The sequence below is a fragment of the Aplidium turbinatum genome, chromosome 1 (assembly GCF_918807975.1).
Source record: "Aplidium turbinatum chromosome 1, kaAplTurb1.1, whole genome shotgun sequence".
Lineage (NCBI taxonomy): Eukaryota > Metazoa > Chordata > Ascidiacea > Aplousobranchia > Polyclinidae > Aplidium > Aplidium turbinatum.
In genome coordinates, this window is record NC_137472.1 from 17,329,845 (window position 1) to 17,344,485 (window position 14,641).

General features: G+C 36.8%; 1 protein-coding gene across 1 annotated transcript; it reads left to right on the forward strand.

Moving 5' to 3' along the window:
- Positions 1-6,264: 6,264 nt before the first annotated feature.
- On the forward strand, positions 6,265-8,013 carry LOC145785645 (kelch-like protein 26). Its single transcript, XM_082597364.1, has one exon. The coding sequence runs from the start codon at positions 6,265-6,267 to the stop codon at positions 8,011-8,013; it is 1,749 nt and encodes a 582-aa protein (XP_082453490.1).
- The last annotated feature ends 6,628 nt before the right edge of the window (positions 8,014-14,641 follow it).

The window sequence follows — 14,641 nt, forward strand, 5'->3', positions numbered from 1 at the left end:
AATGAATAGCTTTGTGTGTAGTTGTGACTTTTACAAACTGTCGTTAATTCAGTGATAGACATCTTTTGTGAGCACGCTGACTTCAGCCAGAAGCGGGCAACATATGGGATAAGTAGGCGTGCAGGCAAAAACTAAACATAAAAGTATAAGGCTTAAGCTACCTACCAATTAGCTCTGCAAGAAACTATAGGCTAAGCAAGATTATTAGATACATTTATTGAGTTCCATTAAAGATAGGGGATCTCCTGACTACGAAGCAGCAGGCCAGCGATTTTCCATCAATTGTATCAGTTCAGAGTTCAGCATTTTTTATTAAAAATGGATGGAGAATCAGCAGAGCCCTATTTATGGCATATGCATTTCGCTCCACTAGTGTAGAGCATCATTAGTGCCTAAAAAGCAACAATTTTAAAATGACGAGAATAGATTGCAATATTTCAAACGCACGTAAGCAGCTTCTGTGACGTAATAATGATAAGCATTATGAAACTATTCAAGCACCTGTTAAATTTGGCTTACACCATATCTCGTAATTCAAGATTTAACGATGATGTAATGTTTCAACAGGTGTGACAAAGGTGACGCAATCTTTGCTTATTGCTAGCAACAGTCCATGACGTAAAACGTCAGATTCAGTAGACAACGGTTCTACGTGACGTTTGATTTAAAAATTGTCCGTAAAAATACTCATACCTGATGATCAAAAAATTAGGCTACTTTTCAGATTTTTTTCCCTTGTTGGAAAATTTTAATCATTTTTAATCAATCAAAGTTTAAATTTATCAATTTCGTCAAAGGATATTAAAATGCTATGTCTGGTCAACCCTTTTATACAACTCTGAAACTTGGACAGTGTCACAAAAAATGGAAAAACGGATCGATGCCTTCGAGCTCTGGTCATACAGGCAAATGTTTAAAAATTCATGGAAACAAAAGATCACTAACGATGAAGTAGGCTATTATCCAAATTTAATTCAAGCAAAATTCGTGCCCCCAATCAGTTTGAAGTTGGGGGTCTGTGTTCCAGCCAATTGTTCACCAAATCAAACGTCATATAAAAACCGTTATGGTCTACTTAACCTAGCTGGCATCTTACGTCATGGAAATTGCTAGAAAATGTCCAAATATTGCACCATCGTTCGTAAGACCTGATGAAACATTGCATCATCACCTTTGAACACCTGTTTGAATTGCGTGACAATGTCTTTCATTATTGCGTCACAGTTACTGACGTGAGTTTGAGATATCGCAAATTATTCTAGTCATTCGTAAAATGGTTGCTTGAAAGTTGGAGGCATATTTAACTGTTTGCTTAGTGCTTGCCAGCTGGATAAAAGCTTCCGTCTTTTATCTAAGTAGCTTGTTGTAGTGACAAGTTTTAGTGGTGTACGGTGTTGCATCCCAATTTCGACAGCCAGGTGGCTAATTTTACAGAAATACAATTTTGAATAGACGGTTTAAAGAGTGTTTCTTCGGTCATTACATACAGACGAACGGATCCGAGAATCTTATGTTACAATTTTCCCACGAAGAGATTATGGTTTACCGCTGTGACCAGTCTGTGAGAAAGCATTTGGGGGTCCGTGATAACCTTGATGAATTTTGGAGAAAAAAAAAACGAAAAGCGATCTTTTTACTTTCATTTCTCTCTTTAAATGCAAATGTGTCAAGCTCAAGCCCGCGAGAATAAACTGTACCGGTATGCATTAAAGTAAATTTAAGCTGCTGAGTGCTGCCTAGAGTGTGCTGCTGCCTGCCTACAGCAAATAGTAGCATGAAACCAGCAAAATTGAGGGAACACCTCAGCACTAATCACCCACGAAATGTTTACGATTCCCTCGATGTATTTCGAAGTAAAAAAGCTCGATTTGAAAAATGTGGAACTTTGACAAAACTTGGCTTTGTTCCAGCTCAAAGACCTTTGGTGGAAGCATCTTACAAAGTAGCTTATCGGATTGCAAATGCTGAAATGCTGAATTTTAATGTCAGTGGCTGTATGAACTACACACTACACAGACTGCCAGACAGACAAGATGTCAAGAGTAAAACTTATAGCCTGAACTCACTTGGGCTAACTGTTATAGTAACTAATGCGGTAGTAGCGCTAGGCCTATGGTCTGGTAACTGGGAGCTGACAGCTGAGCTTATCAACTAGGCTATTAACCAAAAACAGCTGTCGGCCGAGTGGTTAGCGCGTTGGGCTCGCAGTCGAGAGCTTGCATGTTCGACTCCAGCCACCCGCACTTGCTGTTGTTTCTCTGGGCAAGAAACTTCACGATAATTGCCTCTACCCAGTGATCGATTTCGAGTAATGGGTAGTACCGAATTTAAGTCATCAGTAGAGTAGACAACCGGAAACAGACATTGCAGTCGGCTGCAGCGTGGGTCAAGAGTACGTCGGAAGGCGTACACCGATGCATAGCGCTCAAGTCCGCTTTCCCGCAATGCAGGATAAAGATAAAACAAACAAACAAAAAAAAAACACTCGTACAGCTTCCCTCACAAGCCAGCCCCAAAAAACCTGTCAACTGCAAGCCATTTGCATAGCTTTCCAGCTTAGAGTTTCCGTTAAAGGAAATAAAACTGATCCGTGTTTCTAATTTAAATTTGAAGTTTCTTAACTGACTTTCTTGAAAAGTTGAAAATTTACGTACACGAAAGTTTAAATTTACGCGGCAAGCGGCACGGCGCGGCTTTGTCATTTCAACCTTCCACGCAGCGCGGCACGTGGACGCGGCGAAAAAGTCAAAAGCGGCCGTGTACGCGGCGCGGCTTGCATCACTAGTATAAATGTAGTAGCATTGCTAAAAATTAAATGTCCATAAAATCAATATTACATCATAATTTGACTATTGTAGAAACAATATTGCATCATAGCAAATACTATGCCTGACTTTTGTGTTGTGTTTGGCTGTGACACGACAGCATTGCATAAAGTTGGTATGTTTGGGTTTCCCAAAGACAGTACGCAAAAAAGGAAATGGAATAAATTTGTCAACACCACAAGTCATTGACCATCGTCATTCTGGCAGAATAATTTTTCCGCTTTCCGACAAAATAAGTCATCCGTGAATAAGTGCGAGTTATATAATGCGACGTGAGCTACTTTCGACAAATCTCAAATAAAAGTAGGAATCCGCAATGCGTACCACTAAAATTTTACATGCATCGGATTCAGTTTTAAATTACTTTTCCAGAGGTGTGCACCAGTAGGTGAGCATTTGGTAGAAACTCCCAGCAAAACAGTTCAAAGATGGACAACATATTGACGATAATCAAAAAAATAATGCAATTTTTGCATAATTACCATCTCTCCAATAAACCTCAAATAAAAGTATAATTCGCAACACGTGCCACTTAAATTTTAAATGCATCAGATTCAGTATTGAATTACCTTTCCAGGGGTATGCACCAATAAGTAGGCATTTTTTAGGAACTCTCAGCAAAACGGTCCAAAGATGCTGGAAGAAATATTGACGATAATCAAGAAAAAAATGCAATTTTTGCATAATTGACACCTCTCCAATAAACCTCAAATAAAACTATAATCCGCAATACGTGCCACTTAAATTTTACATGCATCGGATTCAGTATTGAGTTAATTTTCCAGGAGTGTGCACCAATAAGTGGGCATTTGGTAGGAACTCCCAGTAGAACGGTCCAAAGATGGACGATATAATGACGATAATCAAGAAAATAATGCAATTTTTGCATAAGTGACACATCCCCAAACATCTCTAAATAAAACTATAATCCGCAACACGTGCCACTTAAATTTTACATGCATCAGATTCAGTATTGAATTACCTTTCCAGGGGTATGCATTTGTTAGGAACTCTGAGCAGAACAGTTCAAAAATGGACCATATATTTACGATAAACATTAAAATAATGCAATTTTTGCATAATTGACACCTCTCAAAACATTTTCAAATGAAACTATAATCCGCAATACGTGCCACTTAAAATTTACATGCATTGGATTCAGTATTGAATTACCTTTCCAAGGATGTGACCAATAGGTGGGCATTTGGTAGGAACTCTCAGCAGAACGGTCCAAAAATGCTAGCAGATATATTGACGATAATCAAGAAAATAATGCAATTTTGCATAGGCCTAATTGACATCTCTCCAATAAACCTCAAATAAAACTTAAATCCGCAACATGTGCCACTTAAATTTTACATGCATCGGATTCAGTATTGAATTACCTTCCAGGGGTGTGCACCAATAGGTGGGCATTTGGTAGGAACTCTCAGCAGAACGGTCCAATGATGGATGATATATTGACGATAATCAAGAAAATAATGCAAATTTTTTTATAATTGACACTTCTCCAAACATCTTCGAATAACACTATAATCCGCAACAAGCGATACCTACATTTTACATGCATCGGATGCAGTATTGAATTAACTTTCTAAGGGTGTGCACCAATAGGTGGGCATTTGATAGGAACTCTCAGCAGAACAAGTCAAACATATTGGAGGATATATTGACGATAATCAAGAAAATAATGCAATTTTAGCATAATTGACACCTCTCCAATAAACCTCAAATAAAACTATAATCCGCAACACGTGCCACTTAAATTTTACATGCATCGGATTCAGTATTAAATTACCTTTCCAGGGGTGTGCACCAATAGATGGGCATTTGGTAATGCATGCAAAATTTAAGTGGCACGTGTTGCTGATTATAGTTTTTCTCGAAGATGTTTGGAGAAGCGTCAATTAGGTAAAAATCGTATTGTTTTAATGTTTATCGTCAATATATCCTCCATCTTTGAACTGTTCTGCTAAGAATTCCTACCAACTGCCCACATATTGGTGCACACCCCTGGAAAAGGTAATTCAATACTGAATCCGATGCATGTAAAATTTAAGTGGCATGTGTTGCGGATGATAGTTTTATTCGAAGATGTTTTTAGAAGTCTCAATTAGGCTATGCAAAAATCGTATTATTTTAATGTTTATGGTCAATATATTATCCATCTTTGAACTGTTCTGCTGAGAGTTCCTACCAAATGCCCACCTATTGGTGCACATCCCTGGAAAGTTAATTTAATGCTGAATCCGATGCATGCAAAATTTAAGTGGCATGTGTTACGGATTATAGTTTTATTTGAAGATGTTTGGAGAAGTGTCAATTATGCAAAAATCGTATTATTTTAATGTTTATCGTCTATCGTCCATCTTTGGACTGTTGTGCTGGGAGTTCCTACCAAATGCCCACTTATTGGTGCACACTCCTAGAAATGTAATTTATTACTGAATCCGATGCATGTAAAATTTAAGTGGCACGTGTTGCGAATTATACTTTTATTTGAGGTTTATTGGAGAGGTGTCAATTATGCAAAAATTGCATTATTTTCTTGATTATTGTCAATATATCCTCCAGTATGTTTGACCTGTTCTGCTGAGAGTTCCTACCAAATGCCCACCTATTGGTGTACACTCTTGGAAAGTTAATTCAATACTGAATCCAATGCATGTAAAATTTAAGTGGCACGCGTTGCAGATTATACTTTTATTTGAGATTTGTCGAAAGTAGCTCACATCGCATTGTAAGCCTCGCACTTATTCACGGATGACTTTTTTTTTGTCGGAAAGCGGAAAAAATATTCTGCCAGAATGACGGTGGTTGACCACAGCTTTATCCTTTTTGTGGTGAAAATAAACTTGCGAAAATCTTGATCCGTGGGCACACTAAACAGTAGGCGACTGCTGTACTGAACTTACATCACTAATTCAGTAGGCCTATGCATATTATGCGGTCATTGTGTTAGTGTTGCAATTATTCTGACAACGTACGGTAATCTCAATGACAATTTGTCACAAATGATGTTTTTCAAGTGGCTTAATTTTGTAGATATTGCAATTTATAACATGGTATTTACATTAACCACAGCTGACGAAGCACATTGGTACAGTTTTTTATTCTGTTTGCTTTAATATGCCTTTGTCTTATCGCTGGAGTGGTTATGGTTACCCCAGAAGATATTCAAAAAGTGATTATGGGGTCAAGTTGCTGGACTATCTGAACAAAAACAGGCATTTAGGATTCTTCAATGATGTTAAAATTTGTGTAGACAATGATAGCTTTCCTGCTAACAGAATGATTTTATCTAAATTTGTCACCACAGCAGAATTGATGTTTTTGAAGTGGCTTAATTTTGCAGATATTGCAAGTTATAACATGATATTTACATTAATCACAGCTGGCAAAACACATTGGTACACTTTTTTATTCTGTTTGCTTTAATATGTCTTTGGCTTACTGCGGGGGTGGTAATAGAGGTGGTGGTAATAGAGGTGGTTATGGAGGTGGTTATATATTCCCCAGAAAACATTCAAAAAGTGATCATGGGGTCAAGTTGCTGGACTATCTAAACGAAAACAGGCGTTTAGGATTCTTCAATGACGTTAAAATCTGTGTAGACAATAATAGCATTCCTGCTAACAGAATGATTTTATCTTGTTTCTCTGAGTATTTTGAGAAAATGTTTAAAGTTGAAATGAAAGAAAAGTACCAGAAGTCTGTTGAAGTTAAAGGGATTGATGGAACATCGATGGAAACAATCATTAAATTCATTTACACAGGGAGTGTTGACTTGAACAATGATAATTGTTATATCTTGCTTTCTGCAGCGGATTATTTGCAAGTTGATGATTTAAAAGCCTGCTGCTTTAATGTTCTAAATTCACACATTTCTATCGAGAATTGCTTTTTTGTACTTGCTATTACAAATCGTTATCAAAATGAAAATCTTAAAAACCATGCTCATCTAGTTATTGAAAGGAACTTTGATGTTGCATCAACTACAAACGGGTTTAAGAATTTATCCCCAGATGACCTCATCAGTTGGCTATCAAGTCGAGGTGAGAGTTGTATAGAAGGAAGGTCTTTATACAATGCTTTGATAAGATGGGTAAAGTATGAAGAAAATCGTGCACTGGTATGTTATCAAGTCTTTAAACACTTTGACTTTGATAAACTTTCACAAGAATTCATTGAAAATACAGTTTTAAAAGAAGAACTACTTTTGCAAAGCCCTGAGTTGTGTAAACATTTTTTAAAGGAATTTAACATCTGTTTAAAAATTGTGAAACAAACCTCAACTGAGCAAAGAATACTGAGTTTAGGTGGAACTAATAAACAATTGCACTTGATTGAAATTATCAATTTATGTCAAGACTTTCCAAAGAGAAATTATTATCCTGATTTACCTACAAACAAACTGTGTAGCTGTTCAGTTATTTTTGATGATTGTATATATAACATTGGAGGTGATGTGTTGAGAAAAGAAACAAAAAATGTTACAACTAAAACTGTTTGGAGAATGAACATCAAAGAATCGAATTTACAATGGAACAGAGTTTGTTCCTTAAATGAGCCAAGATCTCGAATGGGTGCTGCATGTTTCGACGAGTTTTTAGTTGTTGCTGGTGGAGAAAATGCAGATTGTTGTTTGGAGACAGCAGAAGCCTATTCCCCTACTCGCTGCGCATGGAAAAAAATCAGTTCTTTCAATCAAGCTAGAAGTCATTTTGCACTTGTAACTTGCAATAATCGTATGTATGCTCTTGGTGGAGTTAATGACTCTGTATTCTCTGTAACACCTTTATCTTCTGTTGAATGTTTGGCAGCTGTTGAAGATGAATGGGAACTGGTTCAAGAAATGCAAATTCCCAGAATAGGTCTAGCGGCTGTTATCTGCAATGGTTTTATTTATGCCATTGGTGGTAAGTCTTCGTTATGGAGTAACCCCACTAGCAGTGTTGAAAAGTATGATCTCATAAAAAAAAGATGGAGTTATGTCAAAGAAATGAATTTTTGTCGCTATTCCTGTGCTGCTTCTGTCATGCAAGGAAGGATTGTTGTTGTTGGAGGACAAGACAGTGATTCCAAAGTGGTCACCAAAATTGAATCTTATGATCCACTGTTTGATACATGGAGCATTATTGGCGAAACTGAAAATGAATTTTACGATCACTCGTTAGTTTTGGTGTAGACTAGTGGGTTTTAATCTTTTTCAACTCCTGGAGAATGTTTTATGTAATTTTACTTCAGGTCCACTATTTTTTTGTCACAATTGATTTATTAAATTTACCTTCTGTTTGGAAAGTAAAGTCTAATGCAGATTAATTAACAATTAGAATTAGTCAACTGCAAATATTGACAACTGCCCTAATTATTACCAATAAAAGCTACAGTACCAAGTGCAGTAAAACCTTCTACACACAAGCAAACAAAGAACAAGAGTTCGATAAAAAAGTAGTCTACAATTGAAAAACAAGAGCTCCTTAAAACTTTGTAACTTGAAATTGACTTGTATTCCAAGTTTGTTTTTTTTCGATGATACATAATTTGCGGTGTTGAATGTGCATACTACAAATAATTGTTAGTTTTCTCTCTCGTTGCCGACCCCCTTTGATTTTTTCTAGTTGCGCCGCTGGTAGCATGCCACTTTTAAAATGGAAGTTGCCCACGCTTGGTTATTTCAGTATTAGCTTTACTTGCTTGTCAATATGATTTTCATTTGTTTGTTTTGGCACATAAAATCCTGTTTTCTTTTGATTCATTGTAACATAACTTACGTGTTCGCAAAGAAGAGTCTTATAATAACATTTCTTCACCTTCTACCAAAGCCATTAGTTGTGTTTATCAGGAGAGTTACACCAGACTAACATTTGCAAGGAATGCTTTACTTTGTGTTCGGTTCTATTCACGACACAACAAAAAAGATAGATATTTTTCATGAATATCGTGCAAGTCTCTTAGAAGCACATTTGGACCCGTCAAAGCTGTGTTTGTACATATGTTTTGACATGATGTACAAACTCAAAAGGTTATTTGCTACAATTTTGTTTCATTTACTACTTCCAAACCATGAAAAGTAATGTTGGGATGTCATCACATGTTTCAGTTGCATATATACTAGGAACATAGGCGCCGATTTTTCAAAAAACCTTGGGTGGCGAGAAAGGTGATGACATCATAATCATAATGCTATTTTACTCAATTAAAATAGTCATTGATTAAGCTTACCGTGTTGTTTATATTGACACCTAGGTCGCAAACCAAATTTATTAGAACCGCTGCTTGAAACGATTAGTTTTACGCATACAGTACGTAATAATACTAGTCGTAATAATTTTGATATTATTAGCTCATAATTGGAACAGTTGGAAAACAAGCCGATCATTTCCTTTTCGTGCGAGTGAATCACAACGACCAAGACAGTGAAGTTATCAAAATAAAACGCAAAAAATCATGATCTCAAGCAGAGTGGAAAGCCGGAAACCCGCTATCAGTTTTATTAACCTCGTTTTGCTAATTTCTTACCTTCAAAGCGTTAACAACGGCGAAGTGTTTTCTCTTCTGTTTTTTATCGAAAATCTTTATAGTCTTTTATCGAATACCGTATGTACTCCAGTATGGATCGAGATTTTCGCAAGTGATTTTCACCTCAAAAAGACAGGTTTAACTTATACACAGGACAAGCTGTTGTCCCCAGCTCGGCAGTTTTTAAAATTAACGCATTTTTACTGCGGCAAAATATTGCCGACGTAGATTACGGAAGGTGAAATGGCGTCGGCCGAAGTAAAAGTTTTGAATACGTTTATTTGCAAAGATTCAAACTTAAGTTTAAAATTTAATGATTTCTTGTCAATTCTAAACTATATGCACTTGTTGAGCAATATGCAAAGCTCACTAGACAAAACAGCAAAAAGAGCTGTTTTAAGAGATCATTTTTTTATTTTTGCATGTACAATATAATCGTTCTTATTACGTAACATTCCATGATCGTTGAAGTCGATGTCAAACCTTAGCGGCCGCATGAAACAATGATGTCAGGTTGGCTAGGGGGCCATTCCGTGTCAATTCACACAGTCAAGAAGATCAACCTCTTCGATTTTTCTTAAATTTTACACACCTTTTCACTATCCTATATAATGAACAACTGCAAAATTTGAGTGAAATTTATTGAGAAACACGAGAGTTATGAAGCATTTAGTTTGGGGGGGTCTGCCGAGGGGGCACATTTTTTTATTTTTGGCCATGTTTGAGGCCCTATTACTACTAAACTAATTTAGGTAAGAACCCAAATTTTTTTACATGTGATAGTACTTTTGCCAAATATTGAAAAAACAACATTGTTCACATTGTCACACTAAAAGGTCAAAGGTTATAGACATCCAAAGTTGGCCGTTTCCAGCTCTCGGCTAAAATTTTCCAAAATTTTAAAACCTTGCCAAGACCCTATTTTTGATTGGTTTTGGCTAAAATTTTGTAGAAATGTTGTTTACAGGATTCTCTATGAACTGAGAAAATTTCAATACAAAATATTAAAGGGATTGGGAGGTATTCATTGGCGTAATTTTTTTTAAAAAATTTGACGAAATTAGGGGTGCTCTAAGTTATCTTATGAAAATTGTCAATATAGGCTAATCAATTGAAAACCTGACCGATGGAAAATGTTAAAACAAATGACTCAATCTAATAGTAAATTCAACCATGTTTAGCCTACGTCATGAAACGTCGAATCAACATAAAAGAAGATAATTTTGTCGTATGTGTAATCGAATAGACTGCAGCGGTATGTCAAACGATCAGATAGAAATGAAAACAAGTATTACATGCGAGGCGAAAGTGATCTTACATTGAATATTGAAATATATTCGACTTTAATTTGTTCACGTCTGCCTTATAATGCGGCTTGCTATAAACTAATCACATCCAAATTTGTTTCTGCGGGTCGTTGTCTTGGAAACAAACTCCGTGACAAGTTCTTCCATGTTTAATTTCTCCGCCAATTCGCGATGACTACCTGTAACGGCCAAATTGTTCGGTCGTTGTTGCGTTTGAGTGCTGCGAAGGTAGGTCTTCAAGCGTCGTAATAACGAAAAGGAACGTTCGGCTTCACAGGAAGAAGTCGGCATAACAATGTAAGTTACCAAAGCTGCATATATATTTGGCATTATATCGACCATTGACGGCTGTGCAATGAATTTCTGACTTAGCGTATTCACTGTCACAACATCACCGTCACGTTTGCAACAAGCGAACCACTGTTTGCGTTCACGCAGCAAATCCTTGCGTTCCCAGTCACCATCATAAAATTTGCTTACTTTCGTAACATCGGCTTCTTTCATTGTGGGATTCTCTAGCACAGTGATTCTCAACCTTTTTTGGCCCAACGCCCCCTTCATAAACTGGCAAAATATTACCGCCCCCCCACCCCCCAACAAAATCGATTAATTACAAAAAGCAAATATAAAACAATGAATAACTTACTATCAATACTACAAAAAGTGCTCAATGCCAAGCAAAAAGCCAAGCAGAACGAATTACATCAAACATAGGCTAGTTACCAATCTCTAAAACCTTTACAGCCTGTTTTACCCTAAAAGGGGGATTATCAGAAGGTCCTTATTCAAATAGATTTTTGATGATTCCTCTTTTGATGATTCCCCTTTTAGGATGAAACAGGCTGTAAGGGTTTTAGAGACTAGTGACTTTATTTAACGAAAAGCAAATATATATTTGCGAGCATGAAAACAGTAGGCTATAGGCCTAGGCTACTGGTAGTCAGTGTGAACCTTGGGCTTGGTGAGAAAGTGCCAGTTTCTTCACATCCGGGGTAAAGCCAGTGAGAAACATTCGAAGATCACCTCTTATGGATATGTCAAGTGGGTTTCGCTGTTTGGTATGTAGCAGATTAACACCGCTAAACCATTTTTCCACCAGGTATTAAGTAGGAAATGCTACCACGAAGATGCGAGCTCTTTGACAAAATCGTTACGCTGGGCGGTAGATGGGTTAAACCAGAATGCACCTTAATGATCAAAACGCCCCCCTTGAGCCGATATGATCATACCGCCCCCCTACAAAATCAAAACGCCCCCTGGGGGGCGGTACCGCCCCCGTTGAGAACCACTGCTCTAGCAGCTCTAGTAGCAAGTCTGCCATTCGGTATGATGAAGAAGGGAAACGGCTAACGATTGCATCTGACGCCGTTTGCAGAATGTTTTTGTAGACGTTTGAGTAGAAAACAGCACTTCTTGACGCAGTGCGCGTGTTTGTGCTTAATTGTTACGCAATAGTACAATCATGTCTGCCTTTGATATGTGTGGCGCTGCGTGCCACCCACAAATGTAAAACACTGAAAATATTGCGCTTTGGTGAAACGACTTTCAAGAAAGAAAAAAAAAACGTTATTTAGCAATGCAAATTTCCATTTGAATCGGTGTATTTTGTATGCAAACCAGGGCCCAGGGGTGCTCTCGCATTTATGTTGTTACCCCAGATTTTCATTTTGGGGTGCTCAAGCATCCTTCGCACCCCTGAAATGACGCCTATGGAGGTATTTAATGTGAAACATGGGTCGAAATGAAAAAAAGCAAAAAGTGGGGTCCTTTTAATACCCCGGTTACCCATGACCCCAGTGAAAATTTGCACTGAGATTTTTTTCACATATTCACTAAGATATGACAAGTCTACCATGCAAAGTTGATCCATGGTTCTCAATGTTTTTTTATAGAAAGTATTCGTCAAAGTTAAGACAAAAACGCTAACAATTAGAAATGAAAGATTCAAAGGGAGTAGGGGTGATCATTATTTTATCTTGCTATTGGCTATATAAAGTGTTCTTGATGGCAGTAGCAATATTATGTGCTTGACAAATGACAATGTAGACCTATGAATAATTTTTGCAAGACGTTTTATGCATAAAGTTGAAGACATTATTATCTTTATATGTTTTGGTTACACTGTCCGATATCGTTTTGTTCAATCTTTTGATATTTAATTTTCTTTAATTGCATGAAGAAGAAGAAGTAACATCAGAATGCCATGTTAATGCAAGTCGAAGAACCTGATAAGCTGACATACACAGACTATTTGGGAAATTGGTGTGTTCCATAATTCTAACAATTAAAGAATGCATGATGAGTTTGTGCAATAATTGCTCTGGCAGAGAATGTTTGAAGAGCTACTTAATTGATACAGTACATTCAGCAACAAATACGATCTTGATGATACTATAAGGGACAAGCAATGGGCTCATACTGATAGAACGACAATTAACTGAGCAGCTAAAAAGCCTGGATGACTTGATTGAATTATTGTGTGACACCTTTCATGCTTTTATTTACTTATTTATTTGCATCAGGCTCTACTCAAGATGGTCAATATTACAATCAAACATAAAAAGTAGAAACAAAGCAGATACTCAGTTCCGAAGAACTGAGTTGTAATGTACCAAATATATACAGCTTAGAAGACCCATCACTTCATTAGAAAATCATAATCAAGTTACTTGAAACAAAATTTAGCTGATGATGAAGTCGTAATACTACTTGATTTTGCTGAGAACTACTCTACTCATTTATTGTCCAAGATGCCATGCAAGGGTTCCATTGGGACAACACTCCAGGCAACCCTTCACCCTTTTGTAATAGACTACAAAAAAGATGGAGCTTTAACATTAAAACGTTTGGTCGCAATATCAGATCACTTGGAACATTCAACAAGCACAATGCATACATTCATTAACCAAATAATTCCAATTATCAAATCTCTTGGTAATGTGAAAAAATTATCTATTTCAGCGATGGTGCTGCTTCACAATACAAAAACCGTATGATTCTGATTGGTACATTGGCATTATTTGTGAAAAAAGTTATGAAAAGCAAGACTTCAATGTTCAGTTTATGATACTATTACTAAACAAAAGCAACAAATGTTTAAACTGGCCCAGACTGTCGGACATCAACAAACATGCTGGATTCCATTTCATGACATTATTTGTTCAATTGCTGTGCCGAGTATCCATGGTTCTTCTGGACAACAATACAAACTGAGCAATGAAGATTATGACAAAATTTGCCATTTTGTTCACTGATAATGAGGACCACGTCCGCATGGTATATATATGACAGTTGTCAAATGTATAACAATTGCTAGAATCACAATCAAAAATACACTTCAAATGTTCTAGTATATATAGTTCAATATTCTTACATTTTTTTTTAACTTTTCATTTGTAATTTTTAGCGTTTTTATCCAAACTTTGGCGCATACTTTCTGTAAGAAAACACTGAAAACCATGCATCAATTTTGCATGGTAGACTTGTCACATCTTAGTGAATTTGTGAACAAAATTTCGGCTTGCATTAACTTCGCATTCTGATGTTATACACTTTTTCTTCTTCATGCAACTAAAGAAAATTTAATACCAAAAGATTGAACAAAACGATATCGGACAGTGTAGCTAAAACACATAAAGATAATAATGTCTTAAACTTTATGCATAAAACATCTTGCAAAAATTATTCATAGGTCTACATTGTCATTTGTCAAGCACCAGCCCTCGAAATTAGCTTCCATCTACGACGGCAAAAACATTGCCGCCGCCAAATCAGCAAACCTTGGATTGCGGCGGCAATTGCCGTATGCTTTAAAGTTTAAACAAACGAAATTTTATGCGCTTATTCTTCGTGTTTCATACGGCAGTAGCGGAGAGCATCACGAAAGCTATTTTATGCGCTGACAATGCTCTTGTGAACTGTAAAAAGTTTGCAACGTTGTAAATACTGGCTTAATTGTTACGAAAAAGTTATTCTTTCATAGAATGC

Bases quoted from the DNA above. Each gene is read 5' to 3' on its own strand.
- LOC145785645 (XM_082597364.1), top strand. From the start codon at position 6,265: ATGTCTTTGGCTTACTGCGGGGGTGGTAATAGAGGTGGTGGTAATAGA.